The sequence below is a fragment of the Anopheles aquasalis genome, chromosome 3, assembly GCF_943734665.1.
Source record: "Anopheles aquasalis chromosome 3, idAnoAquaMG_Q_19, whole genome shotgun sequence".
In the NCBI taxonomy this organism is placed as follows: domain Eukaryota; kingdom Metazoa; phylum Arthropoda; class Insecta; order Diptera; family Culicidae; genus Anopheles; species Anopheles aquasalis.
This window is the reverse complement of record NC_064878.1, coordinates 7,277,501-7,290,000: the sequence shown is the minus strand read 5'-3', so window position 1 is coordinate 7,290,000 and position 12,500 is coordinate 7,277,501. Positions and strand designations below refer to the sequence as shown.

Here is a 12,500-nt window from a genome sequence, read left to right as displayed (position 1 = left end):
AACCCAAGGTTCCTGTTCCTGCGCTTCCTGCGCTTCCTGTCCTTCTTGTTCTTCCGCTTCCGCTTCCTCGATGTCCTCTGGTTCATCTTTCACGCTCGGTTTTAGCTCTCTGTCATTTACGGCAGTTTTCTGTAGGCCTAGCTCCTTGGCGACCTTCGGTGGCCGACCACGGAAGCCCGGTTTCCAAGCTTTACCCGGCAGAGGCCACTGTGGTTGTGGTTGTGGCTGTTGTTGTTCCACTTCGATGATTATTTCTGGCTCCACTTTGATCGCCACGTCTGCAGGGAAGTGGTCTTCCGCATCTGCAACTTCTTGTGCCTTTATCGGTGGCTTACCGATGTTGGCAAACGCACGCCGTTCCTTCGTTGCAAGCCGAGCGGCAACAACGGTGCTAGAGGTGGTTTCTGTTTCTGCCCCTTCGGTTTTCGATTCTCCTGTTGGCGGCTTCAGCAGCGATCGTGAGGAAGCAACCAACAGTGGCTGTGGACCTTGCTTGCGCCGTTTCTTCAACAGCGAACGAGACTGGGGTGTCCGCTCGATGCACTCCTCGTCGTACAGATTCAGTATCGCTTCGATGCTGAAAAGCGGACCCACGAGAGCCGTTAGAATGACGGAAGATTGCCGGTGCCTGTGGCGCTTGTTAGCTAGGTTACCTGTAATGTTCGGCGATTTCGGCCACATTGCGCCGCAACGTGAGACCGGGCGGAGGACTGACATGACTGCCACACGTCTCGTAGTACCGTTGGAACGTGTTGGACACGTACCCGTCCGCCAGCTCGTTCGGAATGTTGATTCCACGCGACAACAGAATAAATTGTTGGAATTCGCGCAACTTCTCCGTCACTTCGGCTACCATTCCTTCCTGCTCCTTGCCGATACTACGGATTTCATCTTCCAAATCGATTAGATACTGTTTCGCTTGGAACACCTGTAACGCAGAGACAATAGATGGGATTAGAATCGAACTGTTTCCGTTGTAGCGCGGCATGTTTTGTGGCTAAGAAAAAAAAACACATGCCAACGTCCTCCTCGAGGGACAAATAAATTTGCATGCACACAAACATGAGCGGCAGGGAAAAGGGCTCTCTCGCGCTTACCTTTTTCGGTGGTAGTTTATCGATTTGGTACGCTACAACCTGTGGCGAGAAGCAGGAAGTGTTTAAATTAGCGAAATGAACGTTCCTCGCGCGTTACTACGATTCCATGGCCAGCGGCCATGCCAACGGTGTTATTACCTGGTGCAGTTTCACGAAATCGCGCAATGCACGCTGGCAATAGACGAGTGAGGCCTGGGTTACCTCCGAGATCGAGAACAACTGCATAATGCCCCACTGTTGCTGCTCTTGCGCTGCCAAAGAATCCGTATCCGTCGGGGCATCCACCACGGTGGTGGCCAACGCAGAGGGTCCTGCTGCCGCTGCTGCCACCGTTGCTGCTGGTACCGATGGGCCTACTTGGATCCTTCCGCCGAGCTCCGTCATCGTCGTCGCCGCTTGCTCCGTTTTATTGATCTGCATTTTGCCCGTTACGAACCTTCTTTTTTTTTGGGAATTTCGTAATCCACCAATCCTCCAATTCGTAGCTCTTGGTTCCGTCGTTTCCTCCGCGGGGGAAGGATTTTGCACAGGTTTCTCCGAGTTCACGGCACGCACAAGCACACTCAGCTGCCTTTCGCGCTTTTCCTGATTTTTGAAAGGACGGCAACGCGCCGAAGGCCTGTGATTCGTTCGAAATGCGAGGTACACACACACACATATTCAGGCGGCCACGGCCGCCATTGACAGCAACTGTCAGGCGCGTTGTCTGGAAAGTTGTAAATTTGAGTTTTTGCCATGTGACTGGAATTGTGAGCAGTTGCAGTTCGGAATCCCTTTTTTCGGGCGCATTATAAAAACCATGGTCCGGTTTCGGTATAAATATAACATTTATTTGCATTCATTCTCTTTACACATATACACGGGGGGTCGTAGTCGCCTAGTCAGCGAATAAGCCCGACAAAACTGATGAAGAACACTGCTGAGCATACGAAGCAGAATATTGTAATTACTGCGACCATAAGCCTTTGGTCCGATACCGTAATGATCGATTTGATTAATAGCGTTTTACCTAGCGAACCTAATTAATAGCTACTTAGCGCAAACGGGCAAAAACAAAACAACAGTGATTGTGAAAACCTTCTATAAAAAAATAGTAATAATTCTCTAAAATATGAAGCAAAAAAACCCACCAAGACCAGCCCATAGATGCGAGAGTTAGGAGTGCAAACGAACGAACAGAAGAATCGGTTTCTTCTTTGCTTCGTTCGATTCTCGCTTGTCTTCCGCTTAATTACACTTAATGCGCCTAATGAACTAAACCCATAGCCCACTCCTTTCTGCACCTTCCCTACCCCTTAGAACGGGAGGGAAGGTGACCTCTTCCTGAGTATAATCGATCGAGGTGCTAACGATCGAATTTAGAACATCATTTTCAGCGTCGAAAGCAGATGCAGCGAGACGATACCGCGGTAGAGGTAGTAGAGGTTCAGCTTCAGAATGGACCACTGTTCCCGCAGGCAGATGGCCAGCTTGCTCCAGGTGGACGGTGCAATCAGATACTCCTGGCTGCCGATGCTTTTGACGCAACACTTGGACATCACCCAAAACGCGGTCATACGGTTTTGGGTGCGCAGTGTCGTCTCGATGCCACGGATCAGATCGTTCGTCTTCAGCACCAGCAGCATCTGCCGGTCCACCTTCTCGAGCACGTCCGAGATGTGGGGCAGCACGAGTTTGCCTTCGTTTTGGATCATTTCCTTCTGTAATGGGAGAGCAGAGCTCGTATTAGCACCATTCGTGATCGAGATCTTCACGGTTTCGCTAGCTTACCTCCGCATCGTCCTGTTTCACTTTGTCCACACCGTGGATAACCGAGTTCCAGGGCCGCCCGGTGACCATGCACGCGAACAAACCCCACATCGAACCCTCAACACCGAGCGCCTGTGCGTACCGCTTCATACCGAGTTGATCGACGCGCAGTATACTCAACCACAGCTGCGAGTAGTTGTAACGGAACTTCTCCGTCAACTCCGCGTACAGGCCATGGTCCAGCAGCACGATCTCGGTGCCACTTTCACCTCTCCGCACCAAGATGTTACCCGGGTGTGGGTCACTGTGTACGAATCCCTTCAGGAAGATCATGTTCGAGTACAGCTGACCGATTTTGTTGGCAATATCGTACGGATCGAGCCGCTCACGCTGAATGTACTCGAGATCGTTCACCTGGCCACCCTTGGTGTACTCCATCATCAGCACCCGGGACGTCGTGTACTCCCAGATAACGCCCGGTATCTTCAACCACCGATAGTGGCGGAACATTTCGCGCACCTTCTCCGCATTACGGCCCTCATGGGCAAAGTCCAGCTCGACCGGTAGATTGCGCTTCGATTCGTCCACCAGCCACTGGAACTTAAAGTCCGGAAACGTCCAGGCTACCAGCTTAACGAGCACCTCCATCGTTTTGATGTCCACCGTTGAGTTGCCTTTCACGTACGGGTGCTGCACCTTTACCGCAACCTCACGGCCATCCTTTAGCGTCGCACGGTGTACCTGTGCCAGTGAGGCCGTACCGAGTGGTTCCGGATCGAACGATTCAAACAGTTCGTCCGGTTCGATGCGCAAATCCTGCCGTATCACACGGTACAGATCCTCGACCGGATTCTGCGGTGCATTGCTGTGCAGCACCTTCATCGTGTTGACGTACTCCGGCGGCAACAGGTACTCGAGGGCCCCGATATGCTGGCCAACCTTTATGTACACTCCACGGTTTGTGCGACACAGTTCGAGCAACCTTTCGGCCGCCAACCGATGCGTTTCACTTTTCAGCTGCACATACTCGGCCGCCTTTTTGTCTGGCCACTTGCGGCTGTACAGGTTGGCCTGGTAGGTGCGGCCAATATCGAACACGGTCGCTCCGGCTCGTGCCAACCGTACTATCCCGACCGAGTTGAAATCGTAATCGTTTGCGTGCAGACTCAGTCCCGTACCGAGCACGGCACTCCCGGCGATACCATACTTGAGGGCACGCCGAAAGGACATTTTCCAGCTTTCCGCTGCAGATCGGTGATCGGATCACTGAAGAGAAACCAAAAAAGTATGATTAATCACTCCGCAGCAGTCCAAGGAGGTGCCTGCGCTGCTTCGACACGGGGCGCGTATGCGTGACAGGAATTCGGAGAAAGTTGGTCGAGGGATGAGCAGCAGCAGCAGGCGATGACGAAATTCGGATATCATTCCGAACATACGGTTGGCGGGCTGACCAGTGGCCAGAAAGCAGAGTGGCACTTACGTAAATTGTCGTTACAGCTCCGTTCTGCTGGAGGCAAACCCCTACACCCAGAACCCGTCGTGCTCCCGGTGCCGTCGTTATCGTTCGATTCTCGATGCTTCTCTTCGGAAACACCACCGCCACGGTGCTGGTGCCGTTGGGAGTTGTTCGCGCCTCGCACGCACGTGAAAGCGTATGACCGAAGGCGACGATTGTGGTGCGCGGCGGTGGGGGAAGTTCGTCTTCGCCAGCAAAGGGGTGGTTCGTGCCGCGACCCCGTTTTTGGGTGGGCAGTGGGTGGTGGGTGTTGTTGACTTTGCGCGTCCAGTGCGCGCCATCGTGAAACCCCCCGGCAACGTCATCCACGACGGTTGACAGATATCACGAAAAAAGAAGAAGAAAAAGAAGAAATCGCAGGAGCGTGTTGCTGTTTTGTGCTGCGGTCGCCGCTGGAAAAACGGGAGAAAAATCGTGAAACGGACACTTTTCTCGTCGACGTGTACCGGTCGCACAGTGACCTGTGATTGTGTGTTCCGGTTTCGGTGTATTTTTGTGCAGATCCCCCCAGTTCGTCCGTCCGTCGATCCGCCCCGAGACGGTCCACGCAAGTTTACGATCCGTGCCGCTGCTACGAGAGAAGAGATCATCCAGAGACGGCCGGAACGGGAGACCCCATTTGCTTTCGTCGAACGATCTGAAGCAGGCCGTAAGATTCGTTGTTGCTACTACGGTCTACTGTGATTTCATGGTTGACACTCGTACTGTGGCTGGGTTCGTGTGGCGGCACGACGGCGGATGCTGGTGCTGCAGCGGATCTTGCCGGATTTGTTTGTTTACGTGCTGCTAAAGAGTGCAGCGGCCGCGCGCGTCTCTGCCTGTGTGTGCGTGTATGTGCATTGTTGATTCACCGTAAATAGGACGATCGGGGTGCAAGTCCGTCCTCTCCCACATCATCATCATCGCATCGTCCATCACCATGCAGCGGATTGCACCGGTAACGAGAACACCATTCGGCCTACTACGCCTGTGATCGGAGGGAAACGAAACCCATCGGATCAGATCGAAACGGAACCGAGAGCACCCTTCACCCCTAGGGAGCCCCTCTAGACCTTCACACTCTCCCCTGCGCCTCGTGCCCAAGCTGCAGCATCGTCACCGTCGACGTCATCATCATCGTCATCGTTGCGACCACCCCAAAAAAGCATGGCTAGCTCAGCGGCCGAGGGTAGCTCCAAGGAAAAGATACGAAAAGGTGAGTGAAAGTTTGTGGAAAAACTCGCATAAATCCGTTTCGGGTAGGCCATGGTGCTGGTCACTCCACTCCAATGATGCGGCATCTCGTATTAAATACCGAAGCATTCCACCACCGCATGGAGACAGAGACAGAGATAGAGAGAGTATGTGGAAGATGCAGAGACCGCAAACATGGCCTCAATCGTGTCCGTCTTGGCGCGCCAGCTAAATTGTGCTGCATTGGGTTGCGATCATTTCATGATTGCATTTGCATGCCAGCCAGAGTCGAATGACCGACCGCCAAGTCGGCCAACACTAATGAGTCTTGGGCGGAAATGAAAAACGGAGAAAGTACCCGTACCCTCTCGGGGCCGTTCCGGCCGATTCATTGGCAACCGATGAGCCAAATTTGTCTGCTGGCTTTGGGTGTTGATCTGCGTTAGTTCGGTTGGTACAACCTGCCAACAACGACGGCGACGACGACGACTACGACGAAGCTGATAAGCTGAACCAATAAACTTGTCACATTCGCGCAAGTGTCACCCCGTTCCCACCTTTTGGAGTGTGCTATCAGTTGGGAGGTACAGTTATCTTGCCCACAGTTATGAGTGAAGAGATTCAAGCTAACCGGCAGGTGAACCATTGTGGGGCGGCCATGGTGCTCGTATCAGCTAGTAAACATGTTGCTGGTGCACGCCGCAGTCATTGAAAAGACGCATTATATTTAATAGAAACTCAAGTGTTGGTTTATGATAATTACAACAGCGAGATTAGCTTCTGGCTGTGTTTTATGGGTGTGTTATTGACATAAGATCGTACTGGTAACTAAAACATACAAGTGGAAATCAGAAGAGATGAAGAGAAAGGCATGTAAAAAGATATGAACTTAAAAGTTAAAGTGGACGAAGATAAACAGACAGATTTGCAGATCTCAGATTTGCAGACTGTAAAAAAATGTTGTGAATTTCGTTCAAAATTGTGCTGAAGACATTCTTCGAAAAGAATGTTTAAAAATTAATTCAGAACCATCGACTGTTATGTGTTTTTCGATGTCTACTAGGGTTTGTAGAAAACATTGGACAACAATGCCTACTACGATTAGCAATAGAAAATTATAAATTATTATTATTTTTAGATAATTCATGAAAGTGGCAAATGATCTTGGTTCCTATGTTGGCGATGGAATTTGTCGTCGTCTATTCAAGGACTACTCTTTCTTAAGCTCAAGACATCGAGAAGCACTAACAGGATCGATAAAGTATAAGTTAGAATCCAAGCATCCGAAGGCCTAGAACACATTTCGCTCGATACTAAAACCATTTTGGCGCCCTTTTGCGCCAAACACTTATCATTGCGCGCGCGCCCCGCGATGAACCGCGTTCATCCGCCCACCGTAACGCTCCACGCGTAACGTGTAGACCTCGGGCGCGCGCACGCTCATCCGCCGGCCACGCAACAGTCGTGTGATCTCTCGTGCCGTCGCTAGGCTGTGGCCACTCTCACGCTCTCTCTCCCTTTTTAGCGCGGCACACAATTCCATTCCAGCGCGGTGAACCAGTGCTCAGGCGGCTCCATTGGCCTCCGATCTCGCGTGATAATCAGATGATCGAGCCGTCGGTCCGCTAGCCGGGAGCACGGTCGCGAATTCTCACTCTCGTCTCGGTAGCGCGCAAAACGGACGCACTTTCGCCTGTTGTCTCCAGTAGTGTGTCCAGCGATTGATGCTGGGCTGGGCTGGGTGTTTGTTAGTGTTGAACGCGTGGCGTGGTTTGTGACATCACTCTACGACATCGTTTCCGTTGTGAACCGTGGTTCCCATTTGTTCTCCGGCAATCCGTGTGTCCCAGTGGCCTAACCGTAGGTGTCGTGTGTTTCTGTGTGTCTGTGTTTTTGTGCCCATAACCCCGCGAAATGTACAAGGCCACCCCTTTGGCCTATCCCATGGTCCATCTTCTTTATCTGCTGCTTGCGCGTATCGGAATGGTTTTCCTTGTTTTCCTCTGTTGCGCTAGATCATGAACGATCAACGGACGCGCTGTTGCTACCTGGTTGTGGTACACTCCCCCTCCCCCGGGGGGTCGTGATGTCAATATCTGCACAACGCACACACCACTTCCCCTCCCGTTAGCGTCTCTGTCTGTCTGTCGCTGCGCGCACCATCGTCACGACTCTCTGCTCGCTGCGTATATTGTGTAATCGATTTGGGCGCCGATTTTGCGGCCAACCATAGTCCATGCCCGAGGTGGTGGCGTACATATGATGGCGCTTGGTGCTTCCTTGTTGTTATGCGCACACAAAAATGTTGGCCACACAAGCCGGGAGGGTGCTGCAAAAATACCTGTCGCCGCCACGATCAGGTCACCGGACCAACACCACACCGTTTGTCGACTTATGACAACATTAGGCCGCATAAGGGTGGCGTGACCACCCTTACGGCACACGCCATGTCGCATTCCTTACGCATTTCTCCTTTTGCGAATCGGGGCGTCGCGTGAAATGGAGCGTGTGAGAAGAGCGGGGTCGCGTATTTGTGTCTCTGTGTGTGCGACTTGACCGCCGGTTGAGGGTCGAATCGATCATCACTCGCCCATCTTCTCCAACCCCCTTGCCAACCAATAGCTCAACCAAGGTCCATTCGATCGGTTTTGGAGTAAACACGTGAAATGAAATGGAAAGGATGCGTAGATCGGATGAAGAACACACCCGTTTCTGTTAGTATTTTATGTTAGTAGGTCGATCATGAGCGCAGAAAAAATCAAAAACTCCTAAAAAACACAAACCACTTCTCTTTGCGACGATCACCGTTGGTTAGTGAACCGGTTCAGCGGTGTACCGCTGCCGCCATGTCGTCACTAACCCTTTTGTAACCGGAAGCAACTTTTTCCCCGATGCTTCGGAGCCAATGGCCACCGCCAATGTCAACAGCGCGCGCTCGCAGTGTAATCTAGGCCACTAGAATCGCTAGAATCGTGTCCGGAAGACGCGGTTCAGGTGCTAGGATAGACACGAAAGGATCGACGTAGTAACAGGGACTTGCATGCAGGGACCGCGTGGTACACACGCCACCCCAGAAGACCCAGAGGCGGTGCTGCGTAGACGGAAGTAGATGCGTTACCTCGACCTGTTAGGGTGGCTAGCGACTGCATGCACCTGTACGCCGACAACCTTGACACCGGTCCAAGGGGATAACTCTGCTGCTGCTGCTGCTGCTGCTGCTACCGATATCCATGCGAGCGGTGCGATCGATGTGGTAATAAGCATGATAGCGGGAGCCTCACGAACGCAATCGCGCAGATTGCATCAACACCACGCCGCACGTCGCTTCTACTCGCCCCCCTTTTCCCCCCTTATCTTTGTTAGCATTGTTGTCGGCTTTCATGCTGGTGGTACCGAGAGCAACAGGGCGGGATTGATGGTTTTGCCATTTTTGTTGTTGTTGTTGCTGTGTAGTTTGGTTGTTTTTGGTCCGTTTCTTCATTTGCGGTGTTTGGTGGCGTTTTGGAAGGCAAAAGTTATCGAACCGGGGAGGCTGCTGGTGTGCGTGTTTGTATCATAAATGGCCCGAAGGTGAAGTGAGCCTCGGTGATCACCAGGGCAAAAGGCGTCGTGTGTTCAACGGCGTGCATCGGAAACTCTGTGGGAGATATAAGGGGTTTTTTTTGTGTGGCATTATTAGATAAGATCGCCTGATGCGTAACGCACCTGACATTCTGCGGCTCCTTGCAGCGTAAAGCCAGCCGGATCTAGTCACCATAGCGACACTCTAGTAATCCACGTTTAACAGGACGCTAGCTAGTCGTCTAGTAAGCCATGTTGTCGAGCCTTCAAGTGACAAACGCACGCACGCACACTGCCATCACACTATGAGCACATCGATCAAAGGTTGATTCTCTAGTGGCCACGCTTGAGATAGCGCCCGTGGCGCCTAGTCGCAATGTCTGCTTCTCTTGCTGCTGCTGCTGCTGCTGCTGCTGCTGCTGCTGCTGGTATTGCTGCGTAATCGCCGTGCGCGCGCCCGCGAGGGAACCTTCTCGGTGGCTCAGTTTTTGTAGATCAGAAGCCACAAGTGATTGTACCTCTATGCAGTACCGACCACCGGGGAAGCGCCAAGCACTGCCATGGCGCGCACGATGCCTGCTAGTGATTCGCACATTTTCGGCGAAAGGAAGGTTATCAAAACGACACACCAGCAGCAGCAGCAACAACAACAACAACAGCACCACTAACCGGGACGCTGGAATAAAGAAGCGAAATAAAAAGAGTGGAAAATGTTGTCCATAAACATTGCCTCGTTTGTGGCCTCAACCGACCACTCGATGTAGGCCCCCCATTTCGTGTGCTCCGTCCGTTCGGTGGTGCTGGTGCCATGTTTGTTTGCCTTGTCTCGTCTCGTTGTCGTTTTTTTTTTGTTGGTGGTGCTGTTCCACCATATTTAATAAAAATGGAGGCTCATCACCCATCAGTCGGTCGGTGACGTCATCGTACAGCTGTAGTGTTGTGGGTTCGGTTTGGTCTGGCGAAAATCTGGCGTTCTGATGAGAACGCCCCGTGGTATGAAGTTTGTGTTTAACTCCAGTAACAAGCAAGCAGCAGCAGGTAGAGGTGTGCTTTATGTGCGTCTAAGAAGGTTTGACCCCCTTTTTCTGTCCCCCCCCCCCCCCCCCCCCCCTCATTCGCTGGCAACAAAATCGCGTAAGCGTCAAGAGTGCAAATCCGACGAACAGCAGTGGCAGTGGTCGAGGTTGTTTAACGCGCAAAGCACCGAACGTTTGTTGGGCAGAGCCACCCAGCCAACCGGGCGCAGGTTAAACCCCGGGTTGACTCTGATTTCCATTTTCAGCTCGACGACGACGGTTTTGAGTCCGCACAGCAAAAAAAAAGTGATGTTAAAATGAACCACACGAGTAATGAGCACGAGCGAGCGAGTGAGCAAGTCTCTGTGTTTCTGTTTACACCGCGGCGGACCGTGTGGCTCGAGAGGTGTGCGCAGGAATTTAGTGGCGGTAGTTGAATATCTTTACATTAATGTATGCTAAGCATACACTTAGCAGCAGCAGCAGCAGCAGCGCCACTGCCTCCGGTACAAGAACTTTGGTTCGATTCGCTTTTGGTTCCACTTTTGGTCGACGTCGAATGAAGAACCTGAAGACGACGCTGAAAAAAGTTGGTTCCGACATGTTGAGTGTGTTGTATTTACGTCACGAAGATGGTAGCCAAAACAACCGATCAGCAGATCAGTGGCAGCAGCAGTAGCAGCAGCTAGCACACCATCGCACCGCCGCCACATGGTTGATCGTAAATCGGTGTTCCGATGATTAGCTGACGCGAGGATACTCACCCTCCTGTGTGGTGATGGTATGAACCAGACCTCACTGGTGATTGATTTTGGCCATCATCCAACTGGGGGTCTGGTCAAATCGTCAAAAGCAATTCGTCGATTCCAGCTGTAGACGATTTTCCGCGTAACACGTGCGTCAACCTCAAGGTCCGGGTGCGATCGTGTCATCGTATGATCTGACGCACGTTTTGTGTTGTGTTTTTTGGGGGGATGATAATCGGGAATTTCTTTCCAATTGCCTGGATATAAGAAAGGTAACTGTTTGGTGACCAATTTCAATTCGCCATTTTGTTGATCCCTTGGCGAATCTACCGATAATTGTGTGTCCCTGAAGTCAGTGCAATCGATTATCAGCCTTTGCGTGACTCTAACTTACCTGATTGTGCATTCAATTAGACCATGTGGCGGGCGGGAGGCGCTCCATGATCCTTTAATCCTCCGATAAGATCCAATCAACACCACCGCGTCGTTGATGTTTGTTGCCTCCCCTCATCGGTTTCCATGGGGCCAGTAACACCTGGGCGCGGAGTAACGGCGTCTATTTCAAGAAGATCACTTTTACCTTCGAATAGAATTTGCAAATAAAAATTTCCCGTGAAAAAAACCAGCGCCAAATCGGGAACCAGGCGCGTCATCAAACATCAGCGGCATTGAATGCCAATTGATTGTGTGTACAGATTGTGCCACATCTTTGCCCCATGCCAGTGTTGATCGATTGTGATTCAACCTTCCGACCGGGTCCCGATTCCGCAATTTGAAGTGCGGACAGCAATGCTAATTGTTGGTGATGATGATGGTGCTACTGCTGCTAATGACGCATGTTGTTGAGCGAGAGAAGCGTACGCGAGAGGACGCTGCAAAAAAAGGTTGTCCAAATTGGCTCATTAAACACAATTCAACGTGCGGATTCACGCTCAGCTAAGCACCCGCTAGGCCCTAGCCAGGCCAAGCAAATCCCGGTGACCACTGCTGGTAAGTTGCTGCTTAACACAAATAAGCACCAACCGTTGGTTGTTGCGGAGAGGAGATGTGATCCACTGTATCGAATGGCGAGTGGCAAGTGGCTTGGACGTTATCTTCTTCCCCAACCGAGAGTGGGACGACCTCAATGACGAACAATATTTTGCAAAACGCGATAAGCGTTCGTTTTTTTCACGCCTGCGACGACGTAGTAGTGCGTCGGATTCGGGACACACATTCATCAGCTCGGGCCAGGTGAAGGTTGATTGCGACGCAATCGATTAGCGTTAAATTGTAATGTCCAGGCTGGCTGCCCAGTGGAACTAAAACATGGCCACTATCCCAACCATTCGGTTAATTAAATCCATATTGCGTTGAGTTGTAGCAACAGAAAAAGAAAAAACAACAACATTGCAATCGCACCTCGGTGCGGCGCTATACCGATTCGAACTTTAGCCTTATCTTACCACCGGCCTGCATTACGCAGCTCGTTTTCGTTTGGAGCGACAAAGAAAACAAGGAAAACCTCCTCCGCAAGATCCCTCCCTCCCTGACAGCATGTATGTGCCCTAGCTCTCTACAGTAACAAGACCATTGCCCCCTTCTTCCCTACTGCTCTACGTCAACGCGACTCGCTTTAGGTGGCGCTGAACGCGGCAATCGT

At 51.7% G+C, this 12,500-nt stretch overlaps 3 protein-coding genes across 5 annotated transcripts in view; 1 reads left to right on the top strand and 2 right to left on the bottom strand.

The window, feature by feature from the left end:
- Positions 1-1,671, bottom strand: part of LOC126577780 (uncharacterized) — a 3,224-nt gene extending 1,553 nt beyond the window's left edge. The window contains exons 1-4 of the mRNA XM_050239713.1: positions 1,236-1,671; positions 1,098-1,136; positions 654-928; positions 1-577 (exon numbers count right to left, since the gene is read on the bottom strand). The exon at positions 1-577 is cut by the window's left edge and continues 1,553 nt beyond it. Of these exons, the coding sequence (XP_050095670.1) occupies positions 1-577; positions 654-928; positions 1,098-1,136; positions 1,236-1,517 (1,173 nt within the window). The 5' untranslated portion in view covers positions 1,518-1,671. The remainder of the gene's footprint in view (positions 578-653; positions 929-1,097; positions 1,137-1,235) is intronic.
- Positions 1,672-1,907: 236 nt separating this feature from the next.
- On the bottom strand, positions 1,908-4,469 carry LOC126574100 (aarF domain-containing kinase 1). The gene is made up of 3 exons (XM_050234073.1): positions 4,327-4,469; positions 2,868-4,112; positions 1,908-2,797 (listed from the first exon to the last, which is right to left on the bottom strand). Exons 2-3 carry the CDS (start codon positions 4,074-4,076, stop codon positions 2,456-2,458), a joined length of 1,551 nt encoding a protein of 516 aa, XP_050090030.1. The 5' UTR covers positions 4,077-4,112; positions 4,327-4,469; the 3' UTR covers positions 1,908-2,455.
- Positions 4,383-12,500, top strand: part of LOC126574099 (pantothenate kinase 3) — a 12,916-nt gene continuing 4,798 nt past the window's right edge. The window contains exons 1-2 of one of the 3 annotated variants that reach the window (XM_050234071.1): positions 7,064-7,395; positions 12,478-12,500. The exon at positions 12,478-12,500 is cut by the window's right edge and continues 803 nt beyond it. Coding sequence is in view for 2 of the 3 variants with exons in the window: in XM_050234070.1 (XP_050090027.1) it covers positions 8,645-8,788; positions 12,478-12,500 (167 nt within the window). In the remaining variant the exon portion in view is untranslated. Of the gene's footprint in view, positions 5,558-7,063; positions 7,396-8,488; positions 8,789-12,477 lie in introns of those variants that run through there. The other 2 variants (XM_050234070.1, XM_050234072.1) reach the window with 2 other exon arrangements.

Coding starts and splice junctions, on each gene's coding strand:
- LOC126574100 (XM_050234073.1), bottom strand. CDS start 4,076: ATGTCCTTTCGGCGTGCCCTCAAGTATGGTATCGCCGGGAGTGCCGTG. Junction 2,798..2,867: donor TGAAACAGGACGATGCGGAG/GTAAGCTAGCGA, acceptor CTCCCATTACAG/AAGGAAATGATCCAAAACGA.